This window comes from Chenopodium album, chromosome 12 (genome assembly GCF_948465745.1).
Source record: "Chenopodium album chromosome 12, dcCheAlbu1.1, whole genome shotgun sequence".
In the NCBI taxonomy this organism is placed as follows: domain Eukaryota; kingdom Viridiplantae; phylum Streptophyta; class Magnoliopsida; order Caryophyllales; family Amaranthaceae; genus Chenopodium; species Chenopodium album.
The window spans coordinates 672,334-687,954 of record NC_137845.1 but is presented as its reverse complement, the minus strand read 5'-3'; the positions used below and the strand labels follow the sequence as shown (position 1 = coordinate 687,954).

Below are 15,621 nucleotides of genomic sequence, written 5' to 3'. Positions count from 1 at the left end.
AAGAAATGACATTTAGCTTAAATAGAACACCATCTTATAAAGTGTTGAATAGACTAAATTAGTGTTGTGTTTGTACTTTGTATAGAACCATGTGTTTTCAAGAGATCTCACAATAAGCTTCTTCCAGATGCCACGCAGATGTTTTTTTTTTTTTTTTGGTAGCTATTAGCAGGGCTTCAAGTTCCACAACAGCATGAATCTACGCACTTGATTACGTTTTCCAGAGTATGGTGATATTACAAAATGTAAAACTTAACTTGTTAACCTACTAAATCGTATATTTTGTAACTTTAACCTTCTGGATTCAATTATGAAACTTGTTAGTTGCTAATAGTTACAATGTTACCCCAGTCCTAGATGCATGAAAGTTGTTTATGTTGTGCATTTTCATCGATATGACTTGATTTTTAAGTGTGCACACGATTATAGTTTTGATGCGATGCTTGGAAAATCAGTATTACTGAGTAGATTAACAAAAGCAGAGTTGTTTTTAATTTTTTCCGACTAGAGATTTATTGGTCCTAAATGCGCAACCCTTATAAAGCGGAAAAAAGACAAGGTAATCCCAAACCCAACCCTCCCTCCCCACCCCCCCTCCCCCCCCCCCCCCCCCCGGTTGAAAATCACTCGGAAACCGAAAAGAAAAAAAAAAGAAAAAAGAAATATACAATAATTATTTTGAAAGAGAAGAATTAACACATATATAACCATTATTCTTCATATTGACAGATTATAATATTGCTGTCTAGTGTGGGTTATAATACTATATGTCTGCTCGACTGAATTACACAATCATAAACTACACTTGTAGGTATATAACTGAAACTAACCATGCCTTGGTATTTTCTTAATTGGATTCACGGCAATATACAGTTGAAAAAACCATGCCATGGTATTTTCTTAATTGGTTTTATGGCAACAACGCCGGATTTCACCATTACTTCCAGTAAGTGGCTTGATGTTCCCCATTCTAATCATGCCAGCAACAAAATCCTTGAAGAACTCGCCTTGTTTCATTGCATACATTTTAACATAAGAATCAGCCTTATTTCCATTGTAAAGTTGCTGGTCTGAGTGAAGCAACCCCTTCTTTACCAGTAAATTCTGGTAATACTTGTCATCAAATTGAAACCTTGTTTGATAGTCCAGGGGCTGCAAAACGTTGTCGCTTCCACTTCGAGGACACTTTTTCTGTAGTGATTTAGCGAAAGTGGCATCAATATTGGTGTCATTGTAGATATGTGACCGGAAACTTGTGCACCTAGCAAATCCAACTGTGTGCGCACCTGTATGCACAAAATTAACAAAGCAGCAACCAAATGAGTTCAATTTGAAGGATAAAACACCACGTCCATCCACATGTAACATCATGTCACCGGCATTATACATGTCAAAACTTTCATTTTCAATTCATATTCAAAAAGATAATGAAATGTTAAAATGTTAACGTCCATTCAATATAAATTCTCTGACCATCCTGATAATTCTCACATCACAAACACTGACAACCAAAATCTTCATACGAAGTATAAAATTATAAAGTTTTTGTACATATGAAGTATTAGATAATCGAGGTAAAATCCTAGAAGTCCCATTTGCCTAATAAATTTTTGTGACGGAAATGAGTGGTGTGGGATAGTAATGGTAAATGGATTATGGATGCATTATATTTTATCATTATTATAACAACCATTTACTACTGCCTATCAAACGAGCTGATAATGCTTGAGAAAAGATGTTTACTCGAGGGCAAAGAAAACAGTATAGACATTAGGCGTACCAGAGAGGACCACCATGTCCTTGAATGATAAACCCACAGCGGCAAAACTGGAAGTGAGATTACTGAGATTGAAAGAAGGTTGAGGTATAAAGGCATTGGCTGCACTTCTGTTTGCTGTGAGAGAATCTCTTCTTCCCAATCCTACTTTCCATGTAGGACCGCCGTACTGCAATTGCCATTTTCATGTTAGCCATGTGCACATTAATGTTCTGTGGATGTCAACTAGTTTAAAGTCTTGGGATAGGGTGGTACCTAGAGATCAAATCCCGTCTACATTATTGCCCTTGCGGGTCTCTCTACGCTAAAATCAAATATCATAGTTCTATAAATTTCTATTTGAGTTAGTTTAACCCTATTTATGTCGAACTATCAAATATTCCTCAGTTTCATTTTAATTCCATAATTAATTGCCTCCATAATGTACACAAACAATTAATTAAACAAGATAATCAACTAAGCATTTTAAGTGGAAAAGGATTTGGCAGAGAGCAAAGAGTAACATTCAAAAACAACTTACATAAACAACGGCATCACGAGCTATAAGAGCAAGAATATCAGCACAGGAGACTACTCCAGGGCATGCCTTCTCTAAATTGGCCTTAATCTGGTCCACAACCTCAAATCCACGAACCGAGTTATTATTAGGTATAGCAGTTTTCTCACCTGTGAATGTTGAAGTGTCATCTAGTAGAATTGATCCATCGCAACCCTGATAAACAAGCATGACATGAATAATCAACACTTAAACAATCACCAGAACATATTAGAATCAAAATATTGCCTTATAGTGTGGCCGCCTTACACACTTACATTGACAAAGCAATCATGAAAGTGCAACCTAAGTAACGATGCTCCAACTCGAGCCTCGTTTTTTATAGCTTTTGCAACTCCTTGCTTAACAATACTAAGAGCATTTGGGCAAGAAGAGGAATAGAAATTTGGTGAAAGCTGGCCATGTCCACTATGAACAACACCAAAAACAATGAGAAGTAAGAAGTAAAAGTTGCCACAAGCCATTTTGGTTTATTTCAAAATCACACCGACAAATAATATAGGAGCTTGCTACTTTATAAGCAATCTAAACTTGACTGTGTCAACAAATTAACTGTGCATTATTTGTGTCTCATGAACAAGCTAATAAAGTTGAATACAGGGTTCAAGAACCATTCATGTCACAATCAATAGTCAGTTTTGAAAACACGTTCTATTGTCACTTTCCTATAACTAGACAAGGAACTACGTTGCATGATTTGGAGGTATAGAAATGTTAAATAATCTATTCCTTTGAATTTTGATACATCACTTCATTATATATAATTTGCTAGATTTACTAAAAAAATTATTACAGGAATTGCAAGAAGAGTATAAACCAAATTATTAGAATCTCCTCTGTAAAATAACTCAATTGTTTACAGTAACTTTGCGACTTTGATACTTAATAAATCTTAATTTTAGCAGATTTGTGACTTTGATAATTTATAAGGCTTACTTTGTTAATTGCTACCCCTTATAACGAGTTAGAATTCTAAAAATAGGTTTCGATAGAAACAACTATTGATGATTCAGTACTTATCAAGTCAAGTTGAAACGTGTTAAGTTGGCCACCGGCCAGTTTGACCGGTTTGTTCAAGTCGGAAATGTCATGTTGAGTTTAGAATTTAGATTAATCCAATTCAAGTTGTAGACGAGTTAGAGTTGATTGCATGTAATTTGGGCAATTTAAGGTATCATGTTATTTTCGTTATCAAGCCCCTAATAGCTTATGGTTATGTTCAAATGAGATTGTCTCTAAAATCAAGTCTCTTATACTTGAAGAAAACATTATACACAAACCAGCTTATTTTTTATACTAGGTATTAAACTTTCTAAAATCAAGTCTCTTATACTTGAAAAAAACATAATACACAAACCAGCTTATTTTTTTTACTAGGTATTAAACTTTAAAACACACTTTGTAATACACAATCAGTTTATTTTTTACTAAATACAAGTACATTATTTGATAGGGTATACAAAAAATAAAATAAAATAAAATAAAATAAATAAATTATATACTACTTATAATATGACTGCTAATAAATTCTTTTGAGAGGGTATAAACTGATATCTGTTACAAAATTAAAGAGAAAGAGGAGAAATTAGAGAGAAAATAGATCGATATTCTTATTCCATAATATGTGGGAGTATACATATATTTATACATGAGGTACAACTAGGGTTTTGGGGAATGATAGTATCTAGAATATTCCTGAATAATCCTAAGGATATAATGGGCATCCACTAATAAATATATTATATAACACTCCCCCTTGGATGACCATTATCGAATAGTGTGCCTCGTTAAAACCTTACTAGGAAAAACCCGATGGGATAAAAATCTAGTGAAGGAAAAAGAGTACAACACTTTCGTAATACGCCTTGACATGCTGCCTCGTTAAAAACCTTACCAGGAAAACCCAATGTGCGACAAAACCATGGTTAAGGGAAAAAGAGTGCAGCGCGTATTTTTCTCCCCCTGATAAATGCATAACTTGAGATCTTCCAATGTAATGAATCCAATGCCTTAGTGACTTCACACTTGTAGCTGAATAACATTCCCTGATCCAACTTGAATCTTCAAATCTTCACTGTTAGGCATCTTCATTTATCCATGCATACTTGTGAGATCAATACCTATGTTGTGTTTACCACTATCTCTTATATGACAATTTTGTTTCAAGTTGCCTTACCATCAAAATTATGCCTACTTCTGGAGGTCGTAAAATAGCTATTGATAATCAAATATTTTATGGCAACTTGTGATATCTTGATACTATTATCTAACCTCATATGAGTTAGTAATAATATAACATAAGTAATTATTATATACTTTACTCATGGTTCTTCTGGACCATAAGATGATTATTCTTACTGTAATATATCTCATTACTATTCTTCTTTAGACATTTTTCATTTTAGGCGAGAGTTTTCCAATGAATACAAAAATCGATTAACTTTCACTTGGTTAAATTTCAGGTTGAAATCTCAATAATTTAGTCACCAATACTCTCCATGAGTTTGATAACAATAGTCATTTTTCAGAATATAGAATTTGAAGGGCTAGATATATTAATACATTGTATGTAAGTTCTTCGGGAACTTTTTATGCATGATTCATAACATGCTATTTGATCGTCATCATATAAAAGTTCATCACAATTATAAGCCCATCGGAGTATATATAAATTTTCTTCTTGTAAGCCTTCATCATAATTATAAACTCGTCATACCACAAACATTCACATATAACACAATTATTGTACAGAACTAATGCATGCAATATGAGATGTAGAATATATGATAAAATCTTAAACAAAATACATATGTGATGAGTAATGCATCAAAATACATCCTATACATACAATGAGTAATGCATAAATCTAAAACTCAAACATACATATAAATAAAAGACTCAAAATGTAAACACTGTACAGTGTGGATTTCAGAAATCCATTTTCAAATTGGACTACTAGTCCATGATAAACTTTTGATTTATTATCTTAGTTTCATGTCGACATCAAAATGGACATATATTTCTGATCCCTTATTCACAAGTCCATTCATTTTGCATATGCATATTATATATCGGTTCCATCATATACCGGTATCATATAATTCCTCAAGATACAATTTAATTTGCATGTTATTTTGCAATGATATCTGAATACATTTCTTATTGGTACCATCATAACTTTCTTACATCATAGGCCATCTATTGTAATAATTCAGATATCTATACCACTTTTAGGGTATTTCATACACTATGGTATTTATATACTATTACACTATTAGTGTTAACTGCACTATCTTGCCATATATCATATATATATTAGACATATCTTTATTTTGGAACCGATCATATATACAACCTACACTTCAGGTGTAGTGATTCAAGTATAATTGGCAAGATTTTATCTCAATGTATACACATAATTAATATGACCAAAATGTATCTTCAACGCTATGCAACATGAGTCATAACTAAATACAAATCAAATCATAAATGTGCAACATATCTTGATAATATGTAGACAATAGTTGGCATATAACTTTTCAAACTTACATTACAGGGATCATCAAGTTTTTAATTTTTGCCAACTTATGCTAACCCTTCTCCCTCTAAGTTGGTAAAATAACTCATATATAGGGGCATTAAAATTCTTGACCAACTTAGTATATAAATTTGCAAAATAATTCATTTCATTGGGAAGATCACATTCAATAAAATTTATCTCTTCTGGAGAATATTATCCATGGAGGGAGAGTATATGGTGCAGTTGTTCATCATTTCTTATATTTATTCTTGTGCTGACTGATAATAGCCCCAATAATCAAGAGATTGTTATATAAATATAGTCACTTGTATGTAATTCACTAGACAATGATCTTCTGGATCATCAAAAGACTTTAATAATGAGATATTAGTTACTCAAAATTTTAACATACAAGTAGCCTTAGTGAGCTTCAGTCACCTGATACGGTGAGCTTCTACTTACCTAAAATTGTACAAAATATAAACTATTCTGGTGAACTTCTGGCCACCCATTATATATGCCCATACAAAGTTGCTAAAACTTATAAATATATATGTACAATCTCTTGAAGTGTTTCGTCAAAATAAACTAAAAATTCACAATTCAAATATATCTCAATCTCAATGTTATGTCTTGCCATTCAATTCATTTCATATACTACGTATCTAACATTGAGAGAGTGTCAGCACATTATTTCTTTTATATGAAACTTCAGGTTTTCATAACGGAAATTTATTAAACCCAGATGACCTAATTATTTATTATCACATCCAATCACTTTTCCTTTAGTACTTTAATTATGGTGAGTTTTATAATATTGGCATGGTGATCACCTTATTAGAGATACTTTATGCATGGCCATGAATATGATGTGATATAAGTACACAATTGGCAAGACAATTAACTAATACTCATACTCCACTAGAGCATTGATTGTAATCTTGATACATGCTAACCTTGTTGGACAACATTTTATACTCTTCTGGAGTACTTTATATAATTATCATATTACATTTATTGTATTAAAAGTGATCTCTTCAGGAGATACATAAAATGTGTCACTTTTTCAAATTTGCATTTTCAATTAGTGCTTCTTTCCTCTTCTAAAGATTCTTATCATTGTAACCTTTTACATTACCACACTTCAGGTGTGCTAGTTCAATAGCAACTGATCTTTAATATGTACATTTATAGCTAGTATATAGGTAATGATATTTATTCATATCCATCTTCATGATGATATCTTTCTAAATATTTGATTATCATGTGGCCACATCTATTAAATAAATTATTGATATTTAGGCTAGTGTATGTACCAAACTGACCATTAATATATTTAATTATTCATGTGCAAGGATTACATAAAAACAATGGAATAAACACTATCTTCCCCTAATCCTTGCATATGGGGGTATAAACTAGTCCAACAATCTTTAAATCCATTCTCTTCTCAAGCCATAAATTCTTTTAGCAATGCATGTATCAAACATAATAAAATTATTCTTATAAACTCTTACTCGTAACTCTTGCCCAATTTTATTAATCTTTATATTGAAAATTCTTAAAACTATGGGCATAATAAATACATTTTTCAAGTAAGTTTTCCACAATATCATCCATCTCATGCTTAATATATATTGTGCAATCATGTTTAATACGTAGATCGTACAACTTTTGCATGAATTATATCCATCACCAAAAACATGCATATATCATCTCAATCATACAATTATTTCTCATTCATTTTCGGGTATAAGAATCTAGTTATCTATGAATTATTAATACTCACCCAAAGTGTGGTATCTACAATAACTACCAAATTAAAAGACATTATGTCAACTATTCTAAGCTTTTGTATAAACATTCTCATGACTTCTTGTTTATAAAATCACATTAGTATTGTGAATTGTAGATTATATATATAAGCAACATATTCTAGAAACTAATAGAAGTTTCTAAGTCATATATGTATCTTCATATTATTTTGAGGATTTTTGAGCTTTCATAAATTTAGGGAACTTCAGGTCCATCTGTATGAGTATATTATGTTCAATCGATTCATTATTCCTATAATCCAACTTAATGTAGGCATATAATATCATCATTTATTTGATTGAAATCACACAATATATATAATATAGAAATCAAGACAGTATGCTTCATAATAAATCAATAATATAAGCTAAACTAATATTATGACCATTGTATTAATTATAAGTTCACGTTAATTGTACAGCATAAGTGTATGCAATTATAGGGTATTAGCTTGGAAATTACTATTAAAGTATTATTAATACACTATGTGTCTTCCATATTTTATTGGAAACCATAGTTATCTCATGAAATAGTCATTGTTATTAACTTATTACAAACTATAATTCATAAATAAACGCCTTTCACATCTATTGAACAAATTAAATTCTCAAAATTCCCTTGAGACAAGTACTAACATGATTTGGGGTCATCAAGGATAATCATTCATGTTGACATCATCCATGTACAATTAATCTCACTAACTATTACACGAGCAATACAATAATCTTCAAAGAATTAATTTGAGAAATTACAAATTAACAACAAACTCACTGTATAAAATATTTCAACGCCTAACAATGATAACAATGATAGCTGGTAGTCACATAATATATAATTCACAAAATTAATATGAAGTATGTCTAGTATTAAAATAATTTACAAACGATAAGAAATAATTCTCCCTCCACAATTAGTTGTTTCGTTTTATTTATCAAACTAGATTAAATGCTAAAATACTTTTTAAGATCATAGACAAGTAATTATCCATAATAAAAGTCACCAAGTCAGACCTTAGGCCACAAGACAAGGGAATACCGCGATGATAAAAATGATAAAATTAAACTACAATTATAGCTTCTAAAGATATACTTGAATATATATATATATATATATATATATATATATATATATATATATATATATATATATATATATATATATATATATCACTCTCCTTAATTATCTCACCTAAATATACGACATATCTTTCACAATATGGTAAAATTTATCTTAAATCCTAATTGGTAACTTTAATTATATCAATAAAAACGATATTGCATTGATGAACATAATGATTCAATTAAACTGCCAAAATTTAAACTAATTAAGTCTTGTAACATTTTCAAATAAAATCATCATGCTCCAAGCCAAAGTATGCCGAATTCATCATGCACGGATGTACCTCATCGAAGTATGCCAAATATAACCCAAACGAACCATCATTAACCCATCATAGTAAGATGCAAAACTGATAGCCATTATTTGTACATATGTAGTGTGCTTGTTCAAACAATAAAAAAAAATCAATTTGCGTATGACTCGTCAAGAATTGGTTTACCAAGGAAAATGAACACATGGGAAAAGTGATTAGATTTCAAAAGTTCCAAACTAAACAATTATCCTAGTGTAGATTGTGATTGCATTAATTTCATAAACAACAAGATAAGAGGCATGTGGAGGGATGAGGAAAGTCAGAACGATAACATAACCAGATTAAAAACATATCCTTGAGTAAATCCACTAGATACATCAATATAAACATACGAAATCACACAAAAATTATGTGGTTTTAACAATACATTTGAAGTTCTAATGTAACATGAAATATAGATAGATAAGAATACAACATGTCAGACTATTAATTGTATATTTACATCAACCTATAATATAGAAGTATGCGTACCTTGTCGTCGTTGAGATCTTAGTTAATCGTTCGCACAAAATTATGGTGCTTTAATTGCTATTAGAATCAATTTAATTAGAGTTATGGTGCTGATAACGTGTTACAAAATTAAAGAGAAAGAGGAGAAATTAGAGAGAAAATAGATCGATATTCTTATTCCATAATATGTGGGAGTATACATATATTTATACATGAGGTACAACTAGGGTTTTGGGGAATGATAGTATCTAGAATATTCCTGAATAATCCTAAGGATATAATGGACATCCACTAATAAATATATTATATAACAATATCTTTACTTAATATTTTTTTTTTTTAAAAAAAAACTTTATCCATAAGATGAGGAAAAAGGCTATATCACAAGTATTTTCTTGTTATCATTTCATTAATGTCAAATTGGATCAAGAAATATTTCTCGTGGCAAGGGGTAGCAGACTAGCAATTTACTTTAACTAACTCGGTTTACAATAACTACTTTGCTACTTTATAAAGCATACTTTCAGCAATTTTGTGACTTTGATACTTTATAGTGCTCTACTTTTATAAACTGTAGGGAACAACTTTTTACCCTCACCATGAGTTAAGAGTCCTCAAATCAGTTTTGGGTTAAACTATGGCAAGGCAATTCTTATTGAATCAAATTGAAACGTGTTAATTTGGCCGGCAGTGCATTCGTGAACGTGTTCAAGCCAGAGGCAGAGTGACCTTCCTAGCTTGAACACCTTCGGCAGGTAGAGACATAGGGTTGTGTCAACAGGTCTATTGAGTTTAAGTTAATCTAGTCCAAGTTGTGAATGAAGTAAAGTTGATAATTTGGATTTTTGGTAATTTTGGCATCAAGTAATCTTATCATGGAAGTACTTTTTAAAGTCCAACAATTAGCTTCTAATAGTATATACTTTTTTTTTTGACGAATTCTATTAGTATACCTTAATCATTGTTAAATCCTAAAAGACTAATCAATTTTTATAGCAACTATGACACAGATTGCAATCAGCTCATCATCAAATGCTACAACACAACGACCATGGTCACAAGTTAATGTCATACTTTTCTTATTGGTTTTGTCAAGTTCAATGAATTTTAGATAGTATTTTTTATTTTTTTTTTTTTTTTTTTTTTTTGACAGTGAGAACTTGAAAATAAGAACAAAAAACTAAAAAGACCAACGAAGAAAATCCCGACTCCTAGCCTTGTTAGCTAACCAATGCGCTGGGGCGACCCAACTCCTAGGGACCTTCACAATTTTGCACGCTTCCAACGAATCCACTATCGAAAGAAGATCCGCACAGATCCAGACTAGAGAAACATCTGGGCGCCTTTTCCTAGCTAAAAGCAGACCCAAAATAGCACAGTCCGTGTACAGGAGAATTCGCCGAAAACCTCTCCCGGTCGCAGATCTTAGTCCCCAGTAACAGGCAAGAAGTTCCGAATGTAAAGCTGAGGAGGCGCAAGAGGCACGAGCACCCCCGCCTATGACCAGAGGAGAATCAATAGCTCGAAGACACCAACCGAACCCAGCAGCATTGTCCCCTTCCGACCAAGAACCATCCAGAACCAAGCACACCTCCAACGAAAGGGAAGGGTTCCCCCTAAGCCAGTAGGAATTCAAAGTAGCAGCTGGACAGGACTGAGTAGGACTTCGAACTGAAACGACAGCTAGGAAATCAAAAGCCAAAGTACACCGAGAGCGCCAAACCGAGGCAAGAGCAAAAATCTCCACAAGGGATACAGTCTGTTGGCGAAAACGACAGGTATTCCGAGCTAGCCAAATTGCCCACAAGTGAGCAAAGAAATCCACCAAACCACTCCAGTTCTTACTAGAGTGGTACCCTGACACTGTATCCACCAACCAGCGAACAAACGAGTGGGTCGACAAAGACGCTGACTGGAAAGCCAAAGTGGGACCAAGAAGGACTTGACGAGTCCAAGTACAGTCCCTAAACAGGTGTCCTACAGTTTCCTCCTCCAAGTGACAGAACGGACATAAAGGATCAACCAGAAATCCCCGTTGATGAAGAATAAAAGCAACAGGAAGGGCATCATGAATCAGTTTCCACCCAAAGATCTTCCATTTAGGTAGAAGGGGAAGTCCCCAGAACCGACTCCACCACTGAGGAAGAATGAAACTGATATGATTCCGGCGTACACTAGACAACAAAATCGAAATATAAGCCGACTTAGTAGTAAATACCCCATCCTTCGTGAATTTCCAGTACATGAAGTCATCCATCGACTCACGAGGTCTATCAAGAGCAAGAATCTTCCTTGCCGTAGGAGCGTCAAATAGACGGTGGACTTTAAAAGGATCCCACGTATAAGAACGGGGATTAATGATAGCAGAAACATGAGTCGGAAGATCCGACTCGGAAATATCTTCCCGAAAAGATATAGGACCATCTGGGACCCAGGCATCTTCCCGAATCCTGACTGCAGAACCATCTCCTACCTTCCACATAGAGCCCGAAGCTAGTGTCAGAAGACCTTCCTGAATCCCTCGACAGCTCCACGAAGGGCGGGCAATAGTGGCACCCGACACAGAGCGAAGAGAAGGATACTTAGCAAAGATCAAGCGGGAAACTAACAACTGCGGATGGTGGATCATCCTCGAACTCTGCCTGGCCAATAGGGCTGAATTAAAACACTCCATTTTACGGACCCCTAAACCACCCATGCCCTTTGGCATATGCAGTAATGCTGCCGACCGCACAACAATACCCTTCGAAGCATCTGACGATTTCCACCAAAACCGGGCTAGAAGATTATCAATGTGTGAACAAATCGTGGACGGTATTTTAAAAACCGAAAGGACATGATTAAAAGAAGCAACTAATACAGAGTTGATAATAACCAACTTTGTTGCCGCTGAAAGTCGAAGTGCTGAAAAAGAAGCCAAACGCGCCACCACCTTATCAATTAAGAAACTGAAATCCGATACCTTGCTTCTCCCCAAATCTACTGGAAGTCCTAGATAAGTACCTAAATTCGAGGCCACCTTTAGACGCAAACTCCTAGCCAGAAAATCTCGATAGTCCTGGGGAGTGTTAGGACTGTACTTTACAAAGGATTTCTGCAAATTAATTACTTACCCCGAATTCTCACAGAAAGAATGTAGGAGATTCATAACATTATCACAGGCTTGAGGAGACACCTTGAAGAACAGCAAGGAATCATCAGCAAAAAACAGGTGAGAAAAAGGAGGGCTATGACGAGCAATCTGTATACCCGAAATCAACTTCTGTTGTTCAGCGTGTCGGAGCATAGCGGAGAGCACCTCAATACAAAGCACAAACAGATACGGAGATAGTGGATCTCCTTGACGAAGACCACACTTTGGAGATAAGGTGGGAGTCAGGGAGCCATTCACCAAAACTTGATAAGTGACCGTAGTCACACATTGTTCAATAATATGAACCCAATACTCAGGAAACCCAAAAGCTCTCAGAACCCGAGAAAGGAAGTTCCAACGTAGTCGATCATAGGCCTTATTCATGTCAAGCTTTAAAGCCGCATAGAAAGTCTTTCTGGCCCGTGAATGATTCATGAAATTAAGCAATTCATGAGCTACCAAAGCATTATCCGAAAGTATCCGACCTGGAACAAAGGCATTTTGGAAACCCGAAATCAAGGAAGGAAGAACCAACCGAAGGTGACCAGTAATGCATTTAGCAATGCATTTGTACATTACGTTACAGAGCCCAATCGGCCGGAACTGAGACACCGATTCTGGTTGAGAGACCTTGGGAAGAAGAACCAAAAACGTACGGTTCCAATCCTTCAACATGTAACCATGAGCAAAAAAGAATTGAACCGCCGAAACCACATGCTGACCAATTTGAGGCCAGTAAGTCTTAAAAAACGCCGAAGAAAAACCATCCGGACCTGGAGATTTATCATCTGCAATGTCAAACATCGCAGCCCGAATGTCGTGGTTGGAAAAAGGACGCAGTAAATCAGCTAGCTGCTCTGAAGAAAGGACAAGAATGTCCAAGGCAGTCCAATCAAGGTCTGGAAAACCATCCGGAGCAGCTCTTGGAGTGTAAAGGTCTGCATTAAATTGTAGTATCATAGCACGAATTTGTTCCATATCCGAGATCCACACTCCTGAGGAATCTTTCAAACTGTGGATCATATTACGGCGCTTTCTAGCTTGAACCATCGAAAAAAGTAACCTCGAATTCGATTCTCCCCAAGCATCCCATTTAATCTTGGCACGCTGTTTCCAGTATAAAAAAGCAGCGTGAGCTGCCTCCACCTTCTCATTACGAGTGTTAAGAAAGAGTCTGCGAGCCATAGGAGACTGTAACATTCGCGAACTTGCCGAAACCTCTTGACAGAACAATTTCCAATTAATACCCTATGATTTCCTATGTGACAAACACCAGTGCCGAAGTTGATCTCTGATAACGGCCAACCTTTTAGAGAGAGTGAACTGAGAAGAACCAGAAAAGTGTTCATGACAAATAGCTGTAACAAGGTTCGACACATCTTTTGCCGACAGACACCAATTTTCAATTCGATACGGCCTATGAGAGTGCGACCTATCAACAGTATCTGTGAAAATAATCGCTGCATGATCTGAGAATAAAATTGGCTGATGAGTGAGGGTTGAGTCCGGAAATTGAGCAAACCAGTCCGAAGTAGCATATACTCTGTCCAAACGTTCAAATGTAGGATCTGAATCAATACGGCCATTAGTCCAAGTATAAGGTGGACCAGTAAAAGGAACATCAATAAGACCCAAATCTAAACGCCACTGGATAAAATCTAGCCGCCCATGTATGGCTGTAGAACCCCCAAGTTTATCAGAGAGGTATTCAACCTGATTAAAGTCTCCAATCAACAAAATATTATGGTGAGTACGAACAAAGTTTGCAATAGAATGCCAAACGTCCAACCTATCTTCTAAATGAGGTGCTCCATACACAAACACTACATGTCGTATTTCATTTCCAACAGATATTTTACAAGCCACAAAGTTTGGAGATATATACAAAGGTTCCACCAACACCGGGGCTACCCAAAATACTACTAACCCACCACTTAAGCCTAAAGCATCTAAACCACAACTACCCAAAATAGGAATAGATGCTATTTTTTGTACAACATTATTTACAGGAAGCATTGTCTCCATTAAAAACACAACATCCAAATTACTAGAGCGGACTAACGAAAACAGGTAAGGAACTTTAGGGGAGTCCGTTTGTCCAATACCCCTAATGTTCCAAGCACCAATTTTCATCCCAACCTTGGTGGCTCTGGAGGGGGAGCCACCGAACCCACATTAGAAGAACCGCTGGAAGAAGTCGAGCCACCAACACCCTTGCGTTTCTTAAACGGCAGAACACAAGGCAAACACCCAGAATTTTAGATAGTTAATTAGAGGGTTTATAGCAGGAAATGTCCTCTTCAGGTTAGATCTATTACAGGTTGTTGGTCCTGCTACGATTAGGTGTAGATCAGATTCAATTCTTAGATTATCAGAAGCGCAGATTTCATGCGTACTAGCTCCTACGAGTATAGTTTTATTTATAAATAAGATTATATCTCATGCTTTTGAAATCACTTGCATGCTCAAATCAATATTACGCAGTACATCAATATATATGCATATCCATTTCAAAATTCAATGCAAATGAAATAGAATGTCACAAAAAACAACAATATTGACCTCATGATAGCCTAAATTCTAAAAGACTAGAACCTATAACTTTGCTTATGGACAAGCCTAAGGAAATATCCATCTGTTTTATTATCACTCGCTAACTTGCAACTACTGATTTACCTTGCATTAAATTTAAGGCCCTCCTAAAAAACAAGACATTCCAACTACACAGACATTATTAGGCAAGAGACAACATTAAAAATACAAAAGATAAGACACCAACTATAAGACAAGTCCCCCCACCCATAAGCAGTACACTGTAGGGTCCAAAATGAAATAATTTTTACAAAGACCTCTTTTAATAAATTATCATCATCTCAAATCACTCCCTATGATCTTGACACAAGGTCGACCCGATGTTATGTGTATGAACCTTCATAAG

The 15,621-nt window shown here is 34.8% G+C and overlaps 3 protein-coding genes across 3 annotated transcripts; all 3 read right to left on the bottom strand.

Moving 5' to 3' along the window:
- Positions 1–692: 692 nt before the first annotated feature.
- On the bottom strand, positions 693–2,867 carry LOC145571468 (peroxidase P7-like). The gene is made up of 4 exons (XM_081630505.1): positions 2,591–2,867; positions 2,298–2,489; positions 1,781–1,946; positions 693–1,286 (listed from the first exon to the last, which is right to left on the bottom strand). Exons 1-4 carry the CDS (start codon positions 2,795–2,797, stop codon positions 901–903), a joined length of 951 nt encoding a protein of 316 aa, XP_081486631.1. The 5' UTR covers positions 2,798–2,867; the 3' UTR covers positions 693–900.
- A 7,863-nt stretch (positions 2,868–10,730) lies between these two features.
- On the bottom strand, positions 10,731–13,883 carry LOC145572733 (uncharacterized). Its single transcript, XM_081631704.1, has 2 exons — positions 12,726–13,883; positions 10,731–12,644 (listed from the first exon to the last, which is right to left on the bottom strand). Exons 1-2 carry the CDS (start codon positions 13,881–13,883, stop codon positions 10,731–10,733), a joined length of 3,072 nt encoding a protein of 1,023 aa, XP_081487830.1.
- A 48-nt stretch (positions 13,884–13,931) lies between these two features.
- On the bottom strand, positions 13,932–14,816 carry LOC145572732 (uncharacterized). Its single transcript, XM_081631703.1, has one exon. The coding sequence runs from the start codon at positions 14,814–14,816 to the stop codon at positions 13,932–13,934; it is 885 nt and encodes a 294-aa protein (XP_081487829.1).
- Between the last annotated feature and the right edge of the window lie 805 nt (positions 14,817–15,621).

Excerpts from the sequence above, each read along its gene's own strand:
- LOC145572733 (XM_081631704.1), bottom strand. The coding sequence starts at position 13,883 with ATGTTACAGTCTCCTATGGCTCGCAGACTCTTTCTTAACACTCGTAAT. Across the intron at positions 12,645-12,725 it reads ATTCCTTGCTGTTCTTCAAG|AAATCCTTTGTAAAGTACAG; the intron begins GTGTCTCCTCAA and ends ATTAATTTGCAG.
- LOC145571468 (XM_081630505.1), bottom strand. The coding sequence starts at position 2,797 with ATGGCTTGTGGCAACTTTTACTTCTTACTTCTCATTGTTTTTGGTGTT. Across the intron at positions 1,947-2,297 it reads CTCGTGATGCCGTTGTTTAT|TACGGCGGTCCTACATGGAA; the intron begins GTAAGTTGTTTT and ends TGGCAATTGCAG. Across the intron at positions 1,287-1,780 it reads GGACATGGTGGTCCTCTCTG|GTGCGCACACAGTTGGATTT; the intron begins GTACGCCTAATG and ends TTGTGCATACAG.
- LOC145572732 (XM_081631703.1), bottom strand. The coding sequence starts at position 14,816 with ATGAAAATTGGTGCTTGGAACATTAGGGGTATTGGACAAACGGACTCC.